Here is a 25943-nt window from a genome sequence, read left to right on the forward strand (position 1 = left end):
TATTATTTAGTTTAACCCAGACAGTATTGTGCAAAATAACATCCAAATATTTGTGTCCCTTTGACTATAATGGCTCTGGTTAAACCGCTCAAAGCCTCCCTGTCCATGTAATTGGCTGTTGTGCGGAGTGTAAACACTATCTGAGAAGTGTTGAGCCTGTGAAGTGTTCAGTGTGTGTGTGAGTGTGTGTGTGTGTGTGTGTTTGGGTTATATCGTGGTGAGTGCTGTGTGTGTGTGTGTGTGTTTGTTTGCGTGCTGGCTGTTGGTGGTTCAGAGTGATTTTAACTCTGGCTCTCTTACCTAAACTGTCTCTTTCACGCACACAGAGGTTTTCTTCCAGTGGTCGTAGTAGTTCACTTGGCGGTTTTTGGTAACTGAACGTCAACCGACTTTACACAATTATTGCTAACTTCCAGTGAATACCATAATGTTTGAGTTTTCTGGGTATTTCCTGATCAAAGACGTCTCCCAATGTTCACATTTTTCATCATTCACTCATGTTGATTTTACTCTACGCTGATATTTGAGGACATTTTGGAGGCGTTTTATTATTTAACCTTATTTTGAAAAGCCTCAGCCTCAGAAATACAGCCACAGTTTTAATTGAATTTAATTTAATTCACAAAAGCTTCAAGGACCCGAGCTATGTTTGTATAATGTCGATTTTTGCATCCATCAAAATTTGCCAACATGTGCGAAACGCCACGATAGGTAAACAAAGTCATGTTATTTGCACTGGGCAGCATGGAAATATAAAGTGCACTCAAAGTCAAGCTTTATTAGTCTTCAGTGGGTTTTATGCTGTTTACGTGGGAGGAATAAGTTTGTGTTCATGGCGTGAGGAGTCAAATCATGACAAGTCGACACCAGCACCACATCGTGATTGGATTCTACTGAAACACGATCACCAGTTTATTGAGTTGCTGCCACGCCCCGGTCACATAACGTCCGCATGGATTCGGCTCAAAAACGAGAGCTTTGCTAATTGGTGCAGCGATCGAACCCGTGGCTGTTTTTATAACCGAACGGCCTCTCTCACCGCTAATCTGCCCGCCCTTCGGGTTCCGACGCTGAAGGACAGGAAGGATGTGCATTAAGGGCCAAAGTACTCGCAGTCGTAAAAAATAATGACAGCGTCTGCTGATGCTGGCGAGCAGCTCCAGTCCAACTGTGTGCCTACACTCCATTATTCCAAGACGGCCGCGTGAGTGGTCGTATCTTTTTACAACGTTCCTAATGGTTATGGATGAAAATGATGGCACACATGATGACGCCGCTCTTTCCGCGAGGCGATAATGGCGGCCACATGCCATTTAGGATGGAAGAGAGAGAGAGAGAGAGTTTAGTAATAGCTGTGAAAGGGCAGAGAGGGGGAGAAGGAGACAGAGGGTAAGGGGTTGTATTAAACCGATTAGAGATGCGGGGTTAAGATGGCAGCCCTGTGCGCGGGTGGAAGAAGAGCAGGCGGAGGGATGAAGAAAAGGGATAGTGGTGTAAAATGAGCAGAGAGGAAGGGTTAAGATGGCAGGTCCAGCCCTGCTCTGCTCCCTCTCTCTCCCCAGGGGGTAGATGAGAGATGGGAATGCCTGTCATTCAGTGAGGGGGGAGTATATTTATCCAATCCTCCACCCCACCGTCTCCACTGACTCCCACTGAATATGTTACCCTCTTTGTGCTCTTTCCTTTCCTCTTTTAAATCTTTCATTTTCTTTTTTCTCTCTTCATTTTTTTCCCCTCTTTCTCTTTGTCTTTGAGACTCCCGTCGTATCCTCCTGTGAAGCACTGATTTGGTGTTTTGCAAGTGTAATAAAACCAATTTCAGGATATTAAAGGGGACAAATTATTTAAAAAACTCATTTTCAGTGAACGTACATTTGGGTTTCTTGGCCTTCCAACCCACAAACTATGAAATAAGACAACCAGTCAGTTTTTTTTTTTTTTTTTTTGCGAGCTGCCTGACAAGCCATTCAGATTTGACTTCCGTTCCTATGTCACATGCAGGTTCATTAGAATACCCCCCCCTTCCCCGTCTGAGTATCTCCACTCACGGCTTGAGAACTGCCTTTGCAAACGTGCACCACATTTTTCTCGGGAAGCCAATCAGAGTAGACTGTGCTTTTTCAGGAGGGGGGGCTTAAAGAGACAGGCGCTGCAACAGAGCGTTTCAGACGGAGAGGGTGAGTACGGTTGGTATTCAGACAGACAGTGTGAGAAAAGTTTGGTTGGATTTTGGTGTTGAAAGGTCGAAGGCCACTGTGACCACACTGTGTCCTATTCCCATGATAAGCTGGGAACTCCTTGAGCGAATTTCTTCAAATTTGGCACAAACGTCCACTTGGGCTCAAGGTTAAACTGATTAGAATTTGGTCAAAGGTCACTGTGACCTTAAAAAACACTTTTACACAAACGTCTAAGAGACTAAAATGATGATGTAATGACATTTTAAACTGACATGGATGTAAACTGCAACTTGACTGGTTGGCGGAGGCTTAAAACCATGAACCGGTAATTCTAGTTTGAAGATTAAAGATGTTCCAGTAGAAACCCAAAATACGTTATAAGTATGAACCTGAAAATGAGGATATGTCCCCCTTTTAACATGGATATTTTTCTGATAGAGGCCTAATGTATGTGACAACATGGTAAATGTGTGCACTTCAAACAGTCAAATATCTATTTAAAACCGTGAACAGCGTTTGTAATGACAGCATATTTGGCCTCCATTCATACGTTCTTTGAGCTTTGTTGCCAAATCGTTTTCTTTCTTCCTCTAATCTTCTGACTCACAAACAAGGGCAGGTGGTGACGGTGTCGCCAGCAACTGTCAAGACTGAGAAAGAGAGAAAGAGAAGTGTTGGAGTTTGAACAGCAGGCTAGTAGCTATCTCCACTCCAATAACAATTACATCAAGTGGTGTGTTAAATGAGGTGGCCCACGGTTCAGCGGCTGGGGCTAATCGCTGCAGTCTGCTCCCTAAAACACAGCGATAATGGCGGGCAGAGGGAGGGAGGGGGGGGACTCGGTTGCCTCGAAATGCTTAATTTAACACGGGTGCATACTGTACATTTAAAAACAAACACCAGCACGCGGGGGCGGACAGCGAGCGAAAAGAAAAGGTTGAAAAGAGATACACATCTGACTTAAGTGTCCTTCCCTTCGCTGAGGTGTGGACGCGAAGGAGCCGTCTGCTTGTGTTCCTCAGAGATGGAAACCGGCCGGCGGTGAGGTGATCTATCAACAGCGGCTCTATCTCTCCTTTATGGCGCCCTCCATCATCACATCGAAGCAGTAAATCCTTCCTCAAACTGACATGCAGCTGCTGACATGTGGTTCCCATCTAGCCATTTCACAACTGGCTTGGATTCAGCCGAGGTGACGCTCATCGCGGCGGGGAGCGCGCCGATAGGCGATCCGGGGTCAGTCGTGAAGTTCAGAAGAGCGGCGGGTAGAGAGACTGGATGTGTGTCAGGTGTGGCAAAAGCACATGCGGAGGAGGACGTGATGTTTCCGTGCACGGGATGTGAGTTTATGCAAACATTTGAAAGGCGTGTTTCTGCATGCAAGCGGGTTCGGTTTGCTTTAATGCCGATCAGCTGTTGGATGGCAGCTGGTCGTATTTTGTTTGGGGCCGTGCACCCTGTCCGACCGGTCTGTTTTCGCCTGGGCCAGATTTCTGCTGCTCTCCGCGGCCTTTTGCTCAGAATAATCTGAGCTTGTGTCTGCAAAGTCTGTGTACATGTTGGTGGATGAATTTGTGTGTGTGCCTTTTTTCTCAACTTTTATTTATCCAGGGAGCTTTTGTTTTTTTTGTTGGCAACGCCCTGCTTTAAACTCACAAAGTTAGACTGTTCTGTAGACGATGGCAATGTGCCTAATCTTTGTGTTCCGAGGTGGATTATTTTGGGATATATTTCCAAATAATCTTACTCATTAAAGGGCCAGTTCAGCCAAATAGCATTTTTTTTTTGTCTCTTACCTCTTCTCTATCTATACAGATATTTCGGGTTTTGAGAATCCAGGGACAATGTTACAGTTAGTTTGAATAATGAGCAGATCATACCATCAGATTTTACTGGAACTTTTTTCTTCTAAAAAATAGTACCAATGGAAACTATTGACAGAAGTACCTGGAACATAATTTGGGTCAAATTACGGCTTTAAGGTCCTACATTTTTCTATCTCCTCTTTCTTTGTCAGCATAAAGCAAGCATGTTAAAATGTCAAAAACGTAATTAATAATAACGTCTGCTAGTTTGAATATTTGACAAATTAAATCCTTTTAGATTGGGAAAGGGATTCCAGAGGATCACGATGTGATGACTAGATTTAATACTGGATTCATATGCACTACATTGAATTAACTGTCAGACTGAAGGCCCCAGTTTTTTTTGAAGGAGTGTGTTTGTTATTCTCCCTCCATATTGGATCCAAACTAGCAAACTCTCAGTCATAAGTCGTAAACTTTCCGTTCCGGCTCCCTCTGTGTATCTGCAGGCGCTATATATATTCACATGTTCTTGAAATTTTGGAGCACCTCTCAGCTCCGCTTATGCTCTGTAGCAGTGGGGAACCGTTTTATATGCATTGAAATTTGCCCACTGGAGGTCCCAAAAAGACGGGGCCATTACCTCACTGACTGTACGCCCTGCGCCGCACTGAATATGTCAATGAGGAACACGGCCTCCGCCGGCGCTGACACTGGAATGCTTCAGCCGGTGTGAATATGAAATACAGCATCTGAAGGTGGAGCGCCTGAATCGGAGCCCCCGGGGCTTCTAAAGGTGGCGTGTGTGAATCCGAGCCGGGCCTCTCTTATGGCGTTATGTGCAGATCTGAGATCTCCGGTTTGCAGGCTGATGGACGAGACTTTGACAGACATTCTGTGTCAAGGGGTAGGGTCTGGGTGGGGGGGGGGGAGGGTGGTTGACGAGGCCCTACGGGGGCAGATTGAGCGGACCAGGTGGTACGGCTCGGAAATGGCATGCGGGGCGCTCGGAGGGCGCCTCTATGTTTAGCCCTTACATGATATTACATGTGCTGTTTTTTTTGGACCTGCTGTAGGATGTGAAGAAGACAGAGCTGTCCGCCTAAGTGGTTCACCCTCTGTAGCCTTTTACAATGGAGACTTTAGACTTCTTTTATTAGATGTATAACATTGGTATTGGTCTGTACTCAAGTGTCACACTTGCACTGTAAAACAGAAGTTCATGATTAGCTTAATGAAATCAAACCGTTTCGTTCATTTCAAGCTTTTGTTTCATTTTCAGACTCGAAACTTCCTCAGACTTAAAGTTCAGTGAACTCATTCAATCAAGCAGCATATTAACTGACAAGCGTGCGTTGTTTGCCGAGTTAAAACTCTCCAGCAGAGATCCCCCCTTTGTTCTTACATTATGCAAACTTGCCGTGTGCCTCTAATACATTGCCAGTTCAAAATGTGCCCGCTCAGAACGGGCCTATCACTCGGCCTCCGGTGTAGCTGCTTGCAGCTTTCTCGATAACTGCTCATCCAAACAACCTCACACTGGACACCGCTCTTTCTTTGGCCCTGAGCAACACACGTGCCAAGTTTGAAGTCGTTCGGATGAACGGTTGTTGAGTAAATGACTAATAAATATGTCCCTTAGATCTCCGGTCTCTCTTTATCTGTTCTTGAAAGTACCGTTGCGGTGTAACAGTTACACGACACAGCGTGTGCATGACACACTACTAATAAATGTGTCCCATAGATCTCAAGAGCTCCCACTCGTCACTGGGTCCTCAGCAGAACAACCGCCAAGTGTGAAGTAGATTTGATCAACGGTTGTGGAGGAAATCGAAAGACAGACGGAGTCCATTTTAACTAGAATAAGTGTGATGATCATGGCTGTTTCCTCTGATAGCAATAAAAAAAACAATGTAGGAATACACTGGCAATTTGACAAGAGGACCAAACTATGTCTCCTGAAAAGTTGAGGTTTTCTCACCGGGACAATCTCGAGGGACCACCATGATGTGCTATGACCATAGTAATCATTGTAATTATAGAAAAAGCATAGAGGTGGAAAAAAAAGCAGAGAAATGTGACGGGTTGTTTAATAAACCTGTCCCTTATTTTCCCTTTCCTGTGAAATGTAATTAGTGTTTAAGTAAATGTTGGATTCAAGAATAGTTTGGATGTCCTCCTCTTCTCTTTGTATTGTCTTCATATACAATATAACAAGTGCTGGTGGTTACTTGCATGCCCTAGTTGCCCCTTAAGAGACTCCATGTTGTAAAACCAACGCTGTGCTGCCATGCCGGCATGTTGCCCCCATGTTATGAGTGACTTTGTTCCATTGAAACGCATAGAAACGCACTTTGGACACTTTTTTTGGAAGAGTTTGTCTTCTTTAGGAGCTCTTGCTGGGTTGGGAGCCGTTGGGATGTTTTGACCCAATAGAAGCCGTTGAGACTTTGCATGTGATAGTATATTGGGCCATATAGGTAAACCTCGCAATCACACACAGACCTCCGAGCTCTTATATAAGACCTTTGAGAGTTGTAAATCAAGGATGGGCCCTTTCCCACTCCCCTCTTTCACATCCCTCACATTTTCTCACATCATTTGGGCTTCTTCTTTCACGTCTCTCTCACTAGTCAATCTTTCACTCTTCTATCCCCTCCCCCCCCCCTCTCTCTCTCTCTCTCTCTCTCTCTCTCTCAAACCTTGAATATAATCCTCTCTCACCCTCTCTTCTCAGGGCCTTGAACACAACAAATTTTTCCGAGCTTGAGTTTTTAGCATTTCACCATCTCCCCACAGAACGCCTATTACTCAACCAAGTCAGTTCCACCGCACTTTGATGTGTGTGAGACCTCACTGGTGGATAAGTGCTGGTGTTGGTGTGTGTGTGTGTGTGTGTGCACATGCAGTGGTGGTGTGTGTGAGAGCTTTGCAGGCTTGTCATGGGCGGGTGATTGAGTCCAGACGTTGTGGGTTCCTCTCTTCACCGCCGGCCCACCTCCCCCCCCCTCTCCCCTTCCCCCGCTCGGTTGTGGTTTCAGAGTGTGTTGGGCCGGGGGGGGCGGGGCCACAGCTCCCTGGGGTGCAGTAAAGTGATAGGGCAGTGCAAGGGGGCTCGGATCGCCCCTGGGGAGGGAGGTCAGGGGTCGGAGTCTCGGGCCCTGCCGAGCGAGGATCGGGGCCATGTTAGTCAAGCGCGCTTCAGGTGGGGCCTTCCTGGAGGACTCATTGCTGCTTGGGCTAGCTCGCATCTGGGTTTCTGTGCGAGTGGGTTTCCTCTGTGAGTTATCATGTTCCTCCTTGTGTCCTTTTTCTGGGACAATTTAGAAAAAAAACTTGCTAATTTAACAATGTAGCAACGAATGTTATTCATAGACTATGAAATATTATAATAAGTTATCGAAAAAAGGAAAATCAGTTGGGAACATTTTCTTTTTTTTAATTACCTGCAGCTGTTTCTTAAATAATATGTCTCTTTATTGTCTATGCATTTAACAGTCTCCTGCAATGGGAATCAGAACTGATGCATGGGAATATAGCTTTAGGCAAAATGATGATACAATGATTTAAATCAACTGTTTCTTAAAATAAATGATTATAAACCAGAACAGAAGAAAATCCACTGTATCACAATATGTATTAATGTTGTGAAATGGTATTACCTGTGTTCAAATGTTCTATCTATATCACCCATTCCAGTGGGAAAGTAAACATTCAAACCAATCCACTTAATCAGAGAAAAGCTAGTAACTAAAAAGGAAAAAAAAATAGCACAAAAACAGTGATGGACTTTATAGAGACTACAGCCATGAAGCAAGAAGAGGACGATGAGATGCCTGCTGAGCAGGTAGACAAAGACAGAAGGGATCAAGTTATCGTTATAAACTTCACCTTCCATCCCTCAGCAGCTCCTAAGATAGACGACAGCGAGGTCAGGCCATCACCTGGGCTCAGACACTGGCCAAACACTGGCTCTCGGGCTGAATAATGGGCTGTCACTACCCCCTGACCTCAGCTCCGAGTCTAAAGTGTCAGATCGATATCAGCCGAGCACGGCGAGCAGCTCGCGTGACGGGAGGCATCCTGGGATGCTCTGCCTCTCTCCCCGAGGTTACGCCGGCTGTGTGCTCTGCAGGAGCGTCCGCATTTAGCGAAATTAAAAAATCATTATCATCATCGCTCTGCGTGTATAACAGAGATCTGCAGCACCCTGCGGAATGTTCCCCAGTATACAAGTCCGGCAGGTGCTGATGGGAAATATTTTAGTCTGGGTTATTTTAACAGGAGCCGCTCTGGGCCTCCCTGGAGTTATGTGGCATTAGGGTCGGTAGAGGAGTGTGTGTTCCATATACATGCGTGCCCGCATGTATACACACCTGCAGTGTACGAACGCTGTGTTTGTCAAAGGCTGCAGATTCTATGGCTGGAACATTGTGTTGTTGTAAACAGCCGTCATGGCTACGCTAAAAAGCAGCCATCTTTGGCACAGAGGGGGTTTATGACTCGCTCTGTCAGGCCCCTGGGGGTTTTACACTGACTGAATGACGGAGCCCTGCTGTGTGTGTGTGTGTGCGCGTGCGTGCGTGTGTGTGCGTGTGTGTTGACTGACACTAACCCCATGCTGCTGTTGCTGCTTTGACCTATTTGACACCAGAATAGCGTTGTCAGTAATTAACCTGCCTCATCCATGTAAGACAGAAGGACAGTCTCTTGTCGCAATCAGTCAGTAACGCGTCAGGAATATTCGTCTTAAAGGGCCACGTCACTCAAACCCAGTAGCTCACGGTCTGATTTCCTGCTATGTTTTTGTGGAAATAGACAATATGACAACTGATAATGTAAGTACAGAGGGAATCAATGACGTATTGAAGTCTGTTTGCTTTCTTTGTACTTTTTTTCTTCCACTTTAGGTGGAGGCTGTCAGTTTGATGTCATTGAAAGTGTAAGACCAGGAGATTTAATACTTCTTTTTAACTGCAACCAGTTTTATTCAGTGAACAGCAGGTCAGCTGGACATGCAAACATGAGACATTTGTCCACAGGTCAGCATATATATGGTGAATAATATGACAAATTAAAAATAATGTTTTCTGGCGATGGCACTGGCGATCAACTTGTCATGGTTAATAACACTCAGTAAAAACACTTTCCAAAGTATGGGAAAATAGCCCTGATGATGTCATAGTGATGTCATCGGGGTAATCTTAAACTGGCCATTAACTGGGAGCATTGCGTTTGAATGAAATGGGCACATACCAGGCAAATGGGGTCTAATGAAACAAAAGTATTTGGTTGCGTTATGGGAAATGTAGGATCCAGTGCTCACGGAACTTTACCCATGCTAGGGACTAAAGAGTCAGGATAGCTTGGCCTCTGCTGCTTCAATTTTGACCTCTCTTGTGAGTCCTCCAACTTCATGAAATAGACTAATCTCTGGAGGACTTCTTTACATGCAGCTTTTCTTTCAAGGAAATTCTGTTAATAACAAAGCAATTCAATTACAGTTCATTCCAGGAAACTTCTCCTCAGAAGCTAAATTATGGACCCAAATACGAAAGCCTTAGAGTGCCTGTGTTCAGACAACATTTTACTTTTGAGAACGTCTTTTTTTTTTTTTAAAGTGAAAAAAAGGGATTTCGTAGAAAGAAAAGTATTGTTGTGTCAGTTTTTCTCCTGGCGAAAGGCCCGAAGACAACAGGGCCTAGTTTTAAAGAGATTAGAATATACATGAAGCTTTACATAACACGGTCTCTGTCTGTGTGCAACCAGCCTGGCACACACTGTGGCTGCAGCTGCATTGAAGGACGCGTTAGCGATTGGCACAGTCAGGACCACCAGGATCCATAAATAAGACCATCCGCTCTCATACTTCTTGTCTCTGCTTCCACTCTCTCTATCTCCGTCCCCAGCCTCTGTTTTATTTTCTAACTACCCAAGGTGCCTTCCCACAAGCGGCAATGTGTTTCCAATCTGAGGCCAATTATTCACCTCCCCTGGTTGTGTTCCCAGCTGGAAAAAAACACACAGAAACAGAGAACTGTCTATACTTTACAGGCTCCATTCCCCCCCCCCCCTCTCTCTCTCTGCTGTCAACGCCCAGTTGGACTGAGCCCCCCTGGCAGACACATTATGTGTTCAAGTACATTATGCGTGTACGTGTGTGTTTGTGAGTCTGCCGACATATGTGTGTATATATAATTAGCCTAACTAAGTAATAATGGCCTTTAACTTCCCGGCGGCGAACCAGCTATGAATGATGGGACAGGTGGAGGGGAGGGTGATCGAGACCTCCCCACCCCGAGGGCAACGAGATAGACGGACCCCATCTGGTGACATCACGTCACATGACCGGGGGCATGATTACCCCTTCTTTGCCCCATAAAGAGTTCCCCCTAGAGGCTGTAATCAGGAACTACAGACAAAAAAGGCAGTTAAATGTTTGTGGTGGAGTAAATTGAGGGACTTGATATAGAAGCAGCTTGACGTCTGTGGTTTGTGCGCTTTTCAGTGCAGACATTATGAGTGTGTTTGTTTGTGTGTGTGTGTGTGTGTGTATGTGTGTGTGTTAGGACAGGAGCTTCATGTGTTTCTGTGGACTGAAAGCATCTCCTCTTTTCTCTCTTTGTGGAATAACCCTGGGAAGCTGCCCCTTGTCTGACCCAAGTGTGTTCATAAGGAAAACAACAGGAGGGCTTTATCCTCTTCTCCTCCCTTTTACTTTTTCTCCACATTATTTTTCTTCCTCATCTCTTTTTTTTTTGCTCCCCTCCCTCCCTGCTCTCTTCTTTCCTCCCTTCCTTCCCTCCTCTTTTGTTTCCTTTCCTTCTCGCTTCTTGTTTTGTCCATCCTTCTCTTCCCTTGCTTCACTCCTTTTTTGCTCAATGTTCTATTTTCTCCACCTTTCCCCTCTTCTACTCCTCATTCCTGCTATTTCTTTTCCTCTCCTACTGTCTTCCACCATCTTGTCACCACCCACAATCTTCCTTTTTTCTCCTTTCTACTTCCTCTCTTCAACCATACAGGGACGTATAGCTGTGTTCAAGTCCGCTGTATTTTGAAATATTTCTAAATATTTTTTGGCTGAATTTTTCGACTCTTTATAATATACAAATGTGACCACTCCAATGGCAACAAAATACTAAAAAAATGTTTTTAATAAGAAGCACAACTTCCTAAAGTGCCTCAAAAATGTGTGTATATTTATTCGTGGATAAATATGATCAGTTGTAGAGGAGACTTTGTGAAAGTTGTTGTTTTTCTCATAATTCACACCAACAAAATAAAGAAAATAAATACATAAGGAATTCAGTATTTCTACACCAGAACATGGAGAGAGAGTTTAAATCTATGTAATCTGGAACTAAACAGAGAGCAAATATACACCATTCAGGGGACGTTTAAGGGCCTTGAATTTAGTTTTTCTGAACACTACAGCCGTTCGTTCTTCTTCCACCTTTCCTCTATTTCTCTCCTACTGCCTTTTTACTTTCCCTCTTGTCCCCTACATCCTTCTCTTCCACTCTCCACTTGCCTCTCCTGTCCCCTATCCCCCTTTCTCTCCATACTGGCTCCGGCCATACCTTACCTGTGCCAGGCCACAGAGTGACAACAACACAGCAGAAGGGGATGAAGAAAGCAAACAAGCTGGGGAGCTCGCTGAAAAGAGGGATTACTCGTAGATGTGTGCTTTGTTAAGAGCTCCAGTTACTGATTCATTGATAAGCCCCTCCAACTGGCCGCGAGTAATTCAGCCAATCAGGGATCATTAATCCCCAAGACAAATGGATTGAGGTGCTTTTATTTTGTTAATGGCTCATTATGACACATTTCAAACTGACACAGAACTGCTGAACCGTGCTCTTGTTCGTTGGCCTGATCGTTCTTTCTGCCTCCTGCCATCAAACCCCCCCCCCCCCCCCCCCCCCACACACACACACACACACACACACACACACACACACACACACACCACCACCACCACCAACCCGAACCCTCGATCAGCTTTTAGCGCGTCCTGCTGCTCAGAGTGACGCCAAAAGGAAAACACAACAGTTGAAATTGCCTCGATCAGCCCCGTGAAGGCTTAATGACTCACTAAATAGCCTGTAACAACAAAGGCATTTTCGAAAAAACAGATGAATACATCTCGCTGGTAATGGAAGTGAGGAAACCCTGTTGCTTAGGCCTGCGAAGGCTGTCGACAGTTTACAGCTCGGTAAACGAATGAAGGTTTCTCACGCTTGGGTCCAGGCCACGGCAGGGGAGGGACGGGGGTTAACAGATGCTCTCAGAGTCTCAGGGTGCAGATAGCGGAGCTCACAGTAGAGATCAGCAGGAGAAAGTCTCCGGTTTGGCCCCTCAAAAGAAGAAACCAGAAGACATTGGGAAATGAAATGTCATCTTATCCGGCCACATCTTGAGCCGGGCTGTGTGTTTATGGCTCCGTGTCTTATCAATATTTCATTGCTGCTACTCAAAAACATCCATACAGCAGACATCTGGCACACATCTGGCTCATCTGTTGGCGCTCTCCCGCTACTCTCACGGTGCGTTTTATAGTCTTTTTTTGTAACAAACACCTTCGGCCCATATTTCTAGATTTAGGTTGTACATGTGTTTGGCCACATTTGAGCCCCCTCAGAACTACCATCCAAATCCCTCTCTGGTGAAGCGATCATGAATGGACAGGGAATATAAATATGCCTCCGAGGCAAGAATGAGAAACTGATCGCCTATAACTACATTTGCAGGCAGAGAGGGATGCACTGATTTCACACGGAGACACGTCGCCCTCAGCCAAAGCTGCAACCCCCCCCCCCGCCCCCAGGTGACCGAGGAACACTTGCATTTTGTTTTTGTATCGTCATTCTTTGTCTTAAACCCCACTTACACTCCTCTGTCCCTGGCTGCCATCCATAAAGTCTTTTCTTATCGCGCCAGATTGTTTCTATAATATTTTGGCATGAGCGGTGACTCGGTGCTAGTCCATATAGGTATCTTGATGACTCAAGAAAATGCTCTAACTATGTGTGGTTCAAGATTTGATTTACGTTTGGTAACATAATCACAATCATAAATGCGCTGCACGCACAAATTAGATTGAGAAATGATTGTGAATCTTGCTTAAGGATCGTAATGCAACAGGTGCAGCTGCTTCTCAACAAAATGATAATGAACTAATTCACCAATGTATCCACCAATTCCATCCAGCAATGTTGTTAAACTACAAACAGGAAATACCAACAATTCTTTGTTAATAAATAATATTTCTTGTTTCCTGATCTTATCTTTTTTTCTATTTGCTCATTTCCTTAGTAATATGTCCTGTGCTCAGAGGACTGAAAATCACAATTACAATTCAACAGCAACTTTCATAACTTCTCTGAAAAGTCCCCAGAGGTCACCGTCAATCATTTTATGAGAACCTTTCTTTGGATGAAAGTAGTTTCAATGAGCTACAGAATTATGAAAATTAGAACTAAGTGTCTGCTCTGAAGCACAGAATGAAACCCAATCAGAAGTGGTCACTGGAGACTGATGATGATGACAGGAGTAAACGCTGTTCCAACTCCAAATCTGGATGCATCTGAATACAAGTATCTCGCTCTCTCACAAAAGCTTTAGTTACAAACTCTTCTTAATCCTAACTAATCTTTACTGCTTCTCCCGGGTGAGATTTGATTGACAGCCACTGACACTTGTGAGGTTGAAACTAACATTTAAGGCTTAGTAAAAACACGGGGGAGGGGGCGGGAGGGACAAAGCAAGCTACCCCATAGTGCTTCTGGCTGAGGACATGATACTGTGGAGCCGGTTGACCCCTGGTAGTCATAATATCAGCGAGCAGCTCTGAAACTGGAGGCTAAGGGAGGCCATGCTGTGCCTGCCTGGAGCCAAAGCGCCCAGCTGGTGCTGAAGGGGGAAAGGGAAAAACTGGAAGAGAAAACAAGGACTTTGGTTTCACGTTTGACCAGACTATAATTAGAGAGAGGAAAAAGATTAGAATATGGCCATGAGACACCCACACACCCCCGCTATCCGGCATGCACACACGTCATCCACTCATTTGTGGCAAACCCAGTAGGACGGCCACTAATCCCGTGGCACATTCACAATCTGTGTAACGACAACATGATACCCCCAGCAGGCCGCGGCGAGCGCACACCTCCCCTTCACGCCGCTCATGCTCCCCCCCCGACATTTACATGTCAGCAGCAACAGCTGAATCTCCCTTTCTCACCTGGCCTCAGATCAGCTGACTGGTGCTGCCGTTCCCCTCGGCAAACAGCAGGAGTAGTGCGTAATGTCAGATCCGGTTGTAGCGTCCCGTATCTAGTCATCAGCCACGCTGCGTGCTCCAACACGGTATCTGGCATGTCTCCCCTGTCGGCCCCTCACTGTGTCAATGAACAGAGGTGGAGTATTGAAGACATCCGCAGTATGTCAGTGATACTGAACCGCGGGCCATTAGCAGCTATAGAGACACGACCGGTCGGCCGTCCAAGCGTAATCCGCCTCCGCTAAAAGCCTCAGAAATGCAACCTTACACGGCGCCTATGGGAATATGTGTTTCCAATCACTCTCCTCAGGAATGAATACCTGGCATATCTCGCCACTGCTCTTTTCTTCCCCCCTCACTTCTGTGTCCACTCGGTTTACAGTAAACACCAGGCGAAAATTCTCGGGGGCCGTTTCAAGGCGAGGCTTGAGAACAGGCCTCATTTTCCCAGACTCGGGAGATTCCACGAGGGGCTCCTACATCAAGCTGTCATATCAGGCTAATGAAAATCTCATTCTACAGGGGGATCCTCTTAACGCTGCTAAAGGCACATGCTAACCAGGGGATTAGCCCTGTAACGCTAGGGGACTTTAATTTCAGCACCAGAATAAGTCATCTCTGCCGAGCACCAACATTGATACATGGCTTAGAGCTGACTCGCGTGTGTCCTGCGAGGTTTCTGGCGGGGCGGGTGTGTTGCAGGGGGTTTCGTTTGAGTCTCACAAGAGGCTGGCGAAGATTGAGACTGACATGATGAGATCGTGTAAACGGAACCAGAGCCGCAGAATGTCTCTTTCACAGTCCGGCCTGAGTTTCCGAGCACCTGTGGGAGCTTTTTCTTCAGCGGCGGCCTCGCTAAGATGCTCGAAGTATCATCTTTTGTCATCAGGTGTTGGGAGCACTCGCAGGTCTTTAGAGGACGCGTCATCGTGGAGCGTGATGGGGAGAGACTCCCCGAGCAAATCAATGAGTAACCGTCCACCCACTTAAGCAGCTGCTGCCAATGTACCCTTGAGCAAATCACCGCTTCTTGAATGTTCGCCGAGTACAAAACATAAAGCAGGCTGCAGCAGAGAGAACATGCACGCTCTGCATATTTTCATTGGGTTAATAAATCATTAAAAAAGGTCAAGTTCAGAGATCGCATGGGAATTATCATTGCATACGTAAACATAAAGAACGATCACTTCACCAATAACAGATTAATCATGGTGTTATTATTGCTGATATACAGAAAAAATGCCCTCACTGTGGATTAGAAACAATTAGAACCAGTCATGTAGGCTCACATGCTTCTTTGAAAGGCACATTAATAAAATCATGTTTGCATTTACATCAGAGCTGTAGACTTGAACAACTTAAAGGTGCCCTGGGAACCTTCAGTGTTACTCACTCAAACACAACGGGCACAAACATAGTCATTCTCAAGTGGCGCACTCGTTGGAGCCCGTCGAACAAAGAAAAAGTAAGAGGAAGTTAAGATAAGAATACGAAAATGTTCTTGCTTGAGGTCCTACGTGTGTATCATTCAAGTCTTGTATACGTGAAGGCATTTCTTTCGTCAGAACATTTGCAAAGACAATTTTTTGATCTTTTTTCCTGCCTTTTGCTAGCGCATTGCTGTTCAAATGTCATTCTAACAGTCAGTAACCACAGTCCTGAAGGACGTTTTGCTTTACAAACCACATATTTACATTTGCCTCTTTTCCATCTCTCTGTCCTCCAGGTTTTACCGGGGTGATTACCACATCGACGTCTGCATCAACGACTACCTCGACGTCTACTGTCCGCACTACATTGGGCCGGTCTCGGACGACCGGGCCGAGCGGTACATCCTCTACATGGTGAACTACGATGGCTACAGCTCTTGCGACCACACCGCCAAGGGCTTCAAACGCTGGGAGTGCAACAGGCCTCTGTCGCCGAACGGACCGCTGAAGTTCTCAGAGAAGTTCCAGCTCTTCACTCCCTTCTCCTTAGGCTTTGAGTTTCGCCCCGGCAGAGAGTATTATTATATCTGTGAGTATGCCTATCTTGTATTTACAGAAATTATTGTACTTTTGACATAGACCAAAATTTGAACAGAGTAAGAGTTCACTCATTGTTTGATTGAATCAAAATGTCAATTTTACATATTTTTCTTGTACGGCTGCTTGCTTTAAAACAACATTTATCATGTGACAACTTTTCCTGTGAAAGAAAAATGTTTAAATTACTGAAAGTATTGTTTTGGTATCAGTACTGAAACTCAGGTATCAGCAGTAGAAAAGTCATATTTATGATACGCAACTTTAACTGGGAGTTAAATCAGAAGATCAATATCGATTTCATTTTTTAATCTTGCAAAAAGACAGCAGCCATGTTCGGGTTTTGTTGTTGCAAGTCCTTGGAAGGAGCGCCAAGCCAAAATACAAGCCAGAGGGAGCAAAACATCTCTACTGTCGAGGTCTTGTCTGAAGTGTCTTTTGTTGAGGACTGGCAGAGCTCAGTTTTCTCCTCCTCGTGAGAAGACTCGGGGAAAACAAACACCTGGGAAGTCTTGTGTTTTCATAAGTAAAGTCAGAGCCCTACGGGGGACTAAAGGAGATACAGGGCTCTCCATGGCAGATTTGTGGTATTTAGCCGACACTGGTCTGACAAACTTTATAGTAAGAAGTGGAAAAGTCAATGAAAAGTCAGCGCAACCTTGGCATTACAAACAAAGTACAGAATAAAGATCAAATCCAGAAGGGACGAGGAAGAGAAAGTATGGAGAAAGTTTTTCTACATACAGTCATTGCAGACTTAGTTTAACTTTTTAGCCTTGCTTCCTGACCCAGAACAGGTGTTTTGAAAAGGTTCCTGAAACTTTGAGCCAAACTCTTTTCTCTTCTCCATCTTGACATAATTTGCAACCTTCACTTTTGGGGTTTTTAATGAAGCTCAGGGGAGTTTAAGATCACAAAGAGAATTTGTTCTCATCGTGTCTTTCAACACTTTCTGATCTTGGACGGTGTTACACGCGTGCTTCTGGGATCACACAATCGCCAAGTTATGTCCTCATGCGACATAAATCAAATCTAAAGCTGCGTTTCTGTTTCAGTATTTTGTATTGTGATGTATTGCCCTTCACTAGATGTTTCGGTTGGATTTCTGCATCCATTGGCTAGTCTACCTGTCTCCGTTTCATAAACATAGACTGTATTGTTTAGGGAAATTGTGGTCTGCTAGCCGTGCCACAGAACTGTTGATGTTTTTCCAATTCCTTGGATGTCGATAAGAAAAATTCTGGAAGACGATGTTCTTGTAATATTTGATGATGATTGATCAACCAGAGAGAGAAAGAGGGAGAGAGGCAGAGAGACAGTCCTTATGACTTTGAGCAGTTTCAGGCCATATGGACCATGTTGCGCTGACTCAGATTGATGACTCATCCAACAGATCCTTGTCCACTAAAGACACTCGTCTTCCCTCTGGGAACTCATGATCCGAGCATGGGAAGAAATCACAAAAGACAGACACCTTATAGTCCTTTAAGGCATCATACCAAGGCCGTATTGTCAGAACATTTCACATATTATCCAGATTTGTCTTCACATTGTACAGAGTTGTGCAGTCGGAAAGAAGAGACGTTTCCCCTTTTGGAAGTTTTGTTTTAATAGTAACGTCTGATTTCCTCCACATGGAATGCAGGTTCACCTGGATCATGTAACAATACCATCGATTTATGCTGTGGCCAATAGCTATATAAATATTTTAATTACATTTTTTGAGAAATCATGTTTTCCTGTCTAACTACTACAATACCCATGAGCCTTAGCTGCCGTTGCTGTAAAGAAGCTAGTCAGAATCAGCAGTTGCAACAAATTCTGAATGTTTCATGGTAGCAGCATTGCCTGCTTTTTTGGCCACTTGGAGAGATGCAGAACATTGACATATTATGATTTTATTTCATTATAATTTATGCAACAGTAGCATTCATCTGTAGCCCTGTTTTTGGTAGTATCTGGCACTTTAGCTGCTAAATGCTACTACACTATATTCACTCTAGCCCGTCACTAACTTTAATGAACCCCCTATAATATAATGAACCTGGCCCGCAGCAAACGACAGACAGAATTTCTTTTTAACTGGAAACAGCTGGGTCCTGCGGCAAACGAGGTTGATAGGAATAAAGCAAAAAAGTTAAGTTCTTCTTTGATAAAACTAAAACAAAGCTATCAGCTAAAAGCAGCTAAAATGCTGAGTGGAACTGCTCTGCAAGTGTTCATTATTTGTAGGGTCCTCATTACGAGTAACCCCTTTCACATCACAGGTAGTCATTTTATCCATTGTTAGTATCGAAATATTGATGCGTGCAGCTTTAAGTTGCCGAATGTTTGCAGTCAGTGGTGACATTTTTCTACCAAAACGGTTTTAATGTCCACAGCTAGGCTTGTGTCTTTGACTTATCAAAGAACCAGATATTTTCTAATGCAGTTGCCGAAGACTTTCTTAGTTGGTCTCTGGAGCATTGAAGCTTACATTGGGGGTTTGTGAGAAAACAAGTAATGCTGTCACACATAAAAATCACATTTTTCCAGATGGACCCTTGTTTTTTTTCTCCAGTGGCGTCATCCACATCCAGGATCGCTGGTTACATTACAGTAAACTGTGTTTTATCAGCTGCCGGTGTTGGTGTCAAATTGCGTGTTTACTGTATCTTGCTCTAACAAAGCCTAACAATACCTGATAGTTCATACCAGTGTTGTACATATAATATGATCTTGAATCTCTAAGTGGGCATGTAAATGACACATTGAAGGGGAGATTCATGTCTGCTTTTTCTCAATGGAGACAGACACTCCTTTGTCCTCTTCCGTGGTGATCATCGTTCGCCCCCAGGCAGGGGGAGGAGAGACGTCAGATAGACACCTGCAGTTGGCCAAGGGCCCGCCCGTCTAGCAGACAGACAAACACCCAGAGGAAAAGCCGCCCCGGTGTGAGGATCAGTATTGCGGCTGGTCCGAGGAGGTCAAAGGTCACCGAGATGACGACGAGGTCTGCGCTGCGAGCTTCTCGTGGCCTCAGAGGGCGGCATGTTTTTCTAATAGAGCCCCGGCGGAGCGGGGAAAGCCTGATCCTAATCTCAGGGGATAGAAATCCAATTTTCAGAGGAGACAGTTGAGAGTCTGGCTCTCCCTGTGTGAGAGAGATGACTGTCTCCCTGTAAAGCCCTCGCGCTTCAAACGGCCGGGTCCCGCTCCATACAGCCAGTGCAGATCTACATCGATAATGACATGAACCCCCCCCCCCTCCCCTCCCAGCACAGGGCTCCGACAGTTTCCCTCTAGCTTCTCGGGGCTGAAGCAAAGACAAAAGGGCTTTGTTCCCCAAGATAAACCGATCACCACAAGAAAAACATCTGATCCCACAGTATTTAAATCAGGATCTGTCTAATTCACCTCACAGTCACACCAAAGCCTGGCCTTACACAGGCATCCCAGCCTGTTTAGTGATCTACGATGTGTGTTGCCAGTACCGAATGTGCGATCGCGACGCTCACGCGTCCCGCAGCACATGACGGAACGTGTAAACATGTGTCTGAGCGTGTGAAACGACAGGTTTACCGTTGTCATGGTGAGTCGGCGGCTGGGTGACCTGACTAACGCTGGGTCTAGAGTTGCAGTCAGAGCTGGAGTTACAATCACGGCGAGGCACGGCTGCGTTGCTCGAGGACAGAAAAACCCAGACTCTGACCTCCGTGGCAGACATGAGAGAAAGGAAGAGAGACAGTCGGGTAATTGTGTGTGAGTTGGAATCTGTGAGGGGATTGTGGTATTGGGGGGGGGAGGGAGAGAGGGTGAGAAAGTGAGACGAGAGGAAGACAGTGTGACACAATGTCAGCGAAAGATTAAAAAACGAGAGTGAGTAACAGAAAAACAAAGAAGGAAGAAAAGATCCGGCACGGTGTTCGCAGCTGCAACTAGGATGTTTTATTAACAGACAAAACAACATTTTGGAGGATGAAGGATCTTCCTCAGATATTTCAAACGTCTTCTAAAAGTGACGAATCCAAACCCGACCCAACTTGTCAAGTAGCGCCGGTTGGTCAGTGGCAGTGGAGGTCGGAGTGGACGGTTGGGTCAAACAAACACAGGACTTGACTCAGGAGACCGCTGTTAGTGTCCTTTGACACTCACATAGCCTACTTATAGCCAGTTACGTAACAAGCACACTTATTTTAACCCAAACAACATTTTTCCCGAAACTAAACAAGTAGTTTTGAGTAAACTTAGTCATAGTTTTAAGCGTAGGGCCACTGACCAAGCATCGGTATTGTGAGCGTGTTGGAAATGTATAATGACCTCACACCTAAACAAATGATTGGCCAAAGGCACTGAAACACAGCGAAAAGTGCTACTTTCTCTCCACATTAAAAACCATCAAAGCACTAACAAGCTGCCCATGGCAGACAAGAGATAAAGCATGACGAGGTCTCCCGGTATATGACACCCTAGGGGACAGTACCCTGCTTGTAGCATGGTTGATTACCAAAATAAAACAAGAGTGGCTGTGTTTTATTTAAAATCTGTGTTTTTAATACTTTTAATTTGGCTTTTTTACCATCTGAAAAAACAACGGCAGCTACTGTTTCTGCTAATGCGTTACGTTTTACAGACTGTTTCCTTCTAACATATGTCGAGATATGTGTGGAGACATATGTTTACTGCTCTGGTTACTTGCAGATTAATACATCTTGCTTGCTGATGCATTTTGGACAAATTGATGTGTGTGATTCAGAAAATTACCATTTAGTCTTTTATCAAGCGCTAATTCCTTCTGAAATGTGACAATTGTCTGCTTCTCTCTGTGTTTTTATTAATATTTTTGGTTTATGGACCATTGATCGGACAAAATATGCAATTTGAGGATGTCAGTTTTCGCGACACATTCTATAGACTAAAATATCAATCATTCAAATGGCAATAGAATCAAGAGAAAAGAATCTAGATCGGAGCTTTCTTTTGTCCTACAATGTGTCTTGATACATCGGTCCCTCAAGACGTCCGTGCAAGACTGCAGAAGTACACTTTTTATAGCAGTCAAAGAAAGTTAGAGACAGATAACGGCAGTCAAGGAAACAGAAGCGTGAGAGGCATAAAGAGAGACAGAGACAGGGGTTCTGGCCAGTCGAGTTCAGAGGCAGAATCTGAGACGGTGAATTCTCCCGTCTGTTCCTTCCACCGTCGGAGTGTGAGGTAAGTTACTCGATATCCGCTGACACAGACAGAAGCGGCCGTGATTGACACCGACTCTCTCTCGTTTATTTCCTCCCTCTGCTGCTTCACTTCCAATATTCCTCTCGTGGTGAAGTTATAAAGAGGATTTTTATCTCCTCTCACAGCCCGCGCGGCATCTGATAAAGTGCCTTTTGAAATGAGAGCCGGAGTCATCTGCGACAGTGGAAACACTGACATGGTTTGCTTTTATCGGGGAATTCACCGTACTGCCAGAATCCATCACGCGAAACGTCTGGGCGGAAGGATAGAGGGGTGTCTGTGGACAAACTATGGACAGGCGAGCGTACATGCCACACTGTCACCCTCCAGGTTGTGTGTGTGTGTGTGTGTGTGTTTGTTTGTGGTCAGATTAAAAGCAGTTTGAGAGACTCGGCATGGCAGCAGGGGATCACAGAGGTCAGAGTGTGGAGGCCCATGAGGAGGGAGAAAAAGAAAAGGAGAAAATCTGAAGTGGGATGAACATAAGGTCAGACAGGACATAAAAATGTTCTTGACAAAAGCGCACACAGAAGTCGAAGTCATTCGTCACTGCTGCAGACACCCTCGGCGCTCTATTAGCGACTAGGTCCCCTGCCCTACTTGAAACTAATTTGTTTTGTTAGTTCTGCAAAACAATCACAGCAACCCGGCAAAAAAAAAAATTAAAAAGTTTTTAATCTTTGCCTTTCACAATCAGGAAACAGAGGAAATTAGATTTTGCAGGTGGGCATAACAGCATGTCACTCATCTGCAGAAATGACTGCCCCTGGCCAAATTAGACTTGGAAATGCGAGGGTGACATTGAGTTGTTTCATATCATAAAATATGGAGCAGAAAGGCTTTCACATCACGATGAGAAGGGGAGTACAGAAGGAGAGATAAAGCTCTTCAGACTGTATTTAAAGGGGATAAGTGTAGAATACCGCTTATGGAGCAAAAAAAAGAAAAAAAAATCGACCTTGTCAGATTGTTCAACTCTACAGTTTAGCCGATGTTTATGAATGAAGGTAGATTTTAGAGAGTGAAGAGGTCTCAGGTGAAGTTGTGAAGTGGATGTGAATGGGGAATATTGAGTGGGTTTTCAGAAGTTTATAGGACCACTAAACGTAGGCTGGAATCGGACTATGCAATACTGTTGCCTTTGGAGATGCAGATCAGGTGATCGTGGGGTCTTGTCTTGGCCTAGAGACATGGGCGATCAAAGATCGGTCGAGATTCAACGTGTGGTGTGCCTTCTTTCAAGACTTTCATTGTACACACTCTGTAGTTAATGCAAAGAAGACCAGAAATGTCATTTTACCTTCTATTAGGACTTTTAGGAAAAGTCGTCTGTTTCCTCTTTGAAAAGTCGCCAAAGTTCTCAAATGTTCAATGTCTAAAAACGCAAGCAGCCGTACAAAAAAGTGAACGAAACTTTGGAGTGTTTCGATTTAAAGGTTTGTACATTAAAGAGATTTCCTTTACACTGTAAGCTTAGTAGAATATGAAAGTGTTTTCATTTGTTCTTACAAAACAGTTTGGTTTCCGGAGGATGAATGTCATTGAGCGAAATTCGACAACTGCCATTATAAACCATAATCACACAACCCAAGATTTGATCAAGGAAGGCATTTTAAAATGAAAAAAGTGTGGGTAACATGTTTAAAGTGTTTTGTACTGAACTCCTGCGCAATGTCTCCACAGCCTCCATCACGGACGACAAGGGGAGAAGGAGCTGCCTTCGACTCAAAGTCTTCGTCAGGCCTCAGGGTGAGTCGCAGATTGTTGAGTCTAGGCCCGTTCTATTGTGCGCCGGCCTGTGATCGGGCTGTGTGCGAGTGACGTTCGAGTTCTCTAATCTTCATATCCTCTCTCCTCTTTGTTTTTCAAAGACAATTGTGTGAAAAGCCCTGGCACCGTGCAGGAAGGGGTCGATTTTGACGACAACAGTCAAAACTCCCTAGAACCCAGAGGTTGGTGGGAAAATATAGTACATAATAACATTTGTGTGTGTTTGTTACCACTGCTAAAAAGCTTTTATTTATTATCATGATTTGTGAATCTACATGCACATACTGCCTGTTAATAGCATACAATCCTGTAATTATGCATTTATAAACGACTTTTTATAGCAAATATGTAATCTGCAGATGTTTGACTGTTAATCAAAAGAAGCTGCCCTGCTCTACCCTTCCTGCTAAGCTAGGCTAACCATCACCGGTTTTCATTTTAAATTCTTTCCTTTCAGACGGCATCGGTCACGAGTCTCCAGAGCCGGCTCGAAGGAACGTGAACGCCGTCGGTCGGCGCCACACTTCGGTCCTCCTGCTCAGCTCCGCCCTCATACTCCTGGCTGCCATCTTGTCTTTATAGCGCCCAGTCTGAGGAATCCCCCAGAAATGGACTGTCCTGATTGGACCAGAGGCCACCCTACCCTGCAACCCCTCCCCTCAAGGAGCACTTTTTGAAATAATAATAATACAAATAAAAAAAAAAACCACTGACAATCTCTCTCAGTGAAAAGAGAGAGGAAGGGACTTCGACACTGAAGCCTTCGTTGTTTTTTGACTCGACAACTAGAGTGATTCTTGACTTTTTGATGGGTGCCGACGGTCGAGGCGCCCCGAGGTGAGAGAGGCGCAGTCTCTTACGTGTTTGTTCTGCTGTTCACAGTATGCAGATATTAAAAGACAAGCACACGTACATGCTTTTCAAACATATACACGCGCAGAACACAAACTACACAGCCAGTGAGTACACCCTTTCGCTTGAATGGCAAAGAAGCACAGCAGGATCCCTCAAAAGTTTACAGACTTTTAAAAAATTTCTTTTTTTTTTAGTTGTTTTTAGTTCAGGAAGACATCACGTAACTCCCTGACATGCAACATAATTACAATCTCACATCAAGGTGGAAGATGTTTGGAAGAAGATCCGGGAGCGACGCATCACGTACAGGTCGATGGGAAAGAAAAAACGAGACGGATGTTGTCACTAAGAGACGGTTGCAGAGGGCGTGGGCCTCTGATGACTTAACCTTCCTCTCAGGTTATAAAGGAGTCGGATGTTGAGAGTAAAGAAATTTAAAGAGGCACTCATCTTTTAGTGTTTGGATAGGGCCGAATTAATGATCGATTAATGCGTTCGTTTTTGTTTTTTTAACAAATCACCTAATTCAATTGTAGCAGCCAACACGAGTGTACAGTAAAATATTTGAAGTGGATATGGTATTTTGCCCGGCAAAATGTATTTTCCTATTTATTGTGAAGTCCTCGTGCTTTTTTTCTGTTCTGGTTTAGTCTGTGAGTACAGTAGAAAGGCAATAAAAAAACAAAACAATTACACTTACCCATTAAGTTAGTTCATCTTACGCCGTTGTTTTGATACAATCATACGAAAAACACTGAGAACGGTCTATGTATCTGTTTGGCTTGATCGCTGATATGTTCTTTTAATTGTTTTTAACAAAGTCCAGAAGGAAAAAGAAAAAAAAAGTCTGATGTGCTATCAGGGTGTAGTGATCGTAGAATATTTCTGTTTCGATTATGTCATTAAAAATGTCACAAATGTAGTTTTACTCTTTACACTATTGCTTTTGTGAATCACTGTCATAACACAACTATTGTATATAGAGATCCTACAACGTTCAGGGATGTGTCCATGCCTAACATGAGGCCATTTTTATTTTTTTTTATTTTTTAAATCAGGAGGGTTACTCTTCCTCGACTCAAGCAGCACAAGTTTTCTGTGGCTAAAGATGTTTCGGTGAGACAGTGACCGAGTTACAGAGCAGGTGGTAGTAGTGTGTGTGTGTGTGTGTGTGTGTGTGTGTGGGGCAGGGGGTGGTGCGTGATTCAGTTGCCCTCTTTGATGTCGTGTAAAGTGGCGTCTGTACAGAAAATACACCGGGGGCACCCTCGTACCGGTTATTTCTGGAATGAAAAAAAAAAGAAAAAGTAGAAATTGACCACCAGCGGAGACGGCATAAGCAGAGCGAGGTGTCCTGTTCTCTTAGGGCAAACTGAAACTCTGCACTGGTGGACCTGAGACAGCAAAGAAAAGGAGAGCGAGATGTGAAGCTTTGAAAATGCTCCTGTTGAGATCCGTAGTCATGTTTTCCACGCAGGAGCACGCGGTAAACATGTATTCTACATCAGCTCGACTGTCGATGCGATCGCTTATTATTTTGCATTTAGAGGTTTCTGATGGAATGGCGTGTCATGCGCAGTGATGATCACTTTTAAATTAGTACATGTTGCTCTTCTCCTTAATTTAAATCAACCTGGTTGTGATCTTTTTTTTTTCCTCCAATCGACCAATCCTGACAATGCAATCTGAAAAAAAACCACCTTCCATTCTCCTGCTCACCAAAGCTTTGCTCAGCACGTCCAAGTCCAGGGTCGGTGAGCCACGCGTGACTCTGGCTCTTTTCCTCGCTCCGCTATCGTTATGCACTCACGCC

At 44.6% G+C, this 25943-nt stretch overlaps 1 protein-coding gene across 1 annotated transcript in view; it reads left to right on the plus strand.

Annotated features, from left to right (window-relative positions):
- LOC306710437 (ephrin-A5-like) overlaps positions 1–24820 on the plus strand; it is a 66154-nt gene extending 41334 nt beyond the window's left edge. Inside the window, exons 2-5 of the mRNA XM_079178998.1 lie at positions 15991–16283; positions 23189–23254; positions 23377–23457; positions 23733–24820. Coding sequence (XP_079035124.1) covers positions 15991–16283; positions 23189–23254; positions 23377–23457; positions 23733–23857 — 565 coding nt within the window. The 3' untranslated portion in view covers positions 23858–24820. The remainder of the gene's footprint in view (positions 1–15990; positions 16284–23188; positions 23255–23376; positions 23458–23732) is intronic.
- Positions 24821–25943: the final 1123 nt, after the last annotated feature.

The sequence above is a fragment of the Pholis gunnellus genome (genome assembly GCF_910591455.1).
Source record: "Pholis gunnellus genome assembly, chromosome: 18".
In the NCBI taxonomy this organism is placed as follows: Eukaryota; Metazoa; Chordata; class Actinopteri; order Perciformes; family Pholidae; genus Pholis; species Pholis gunnellus.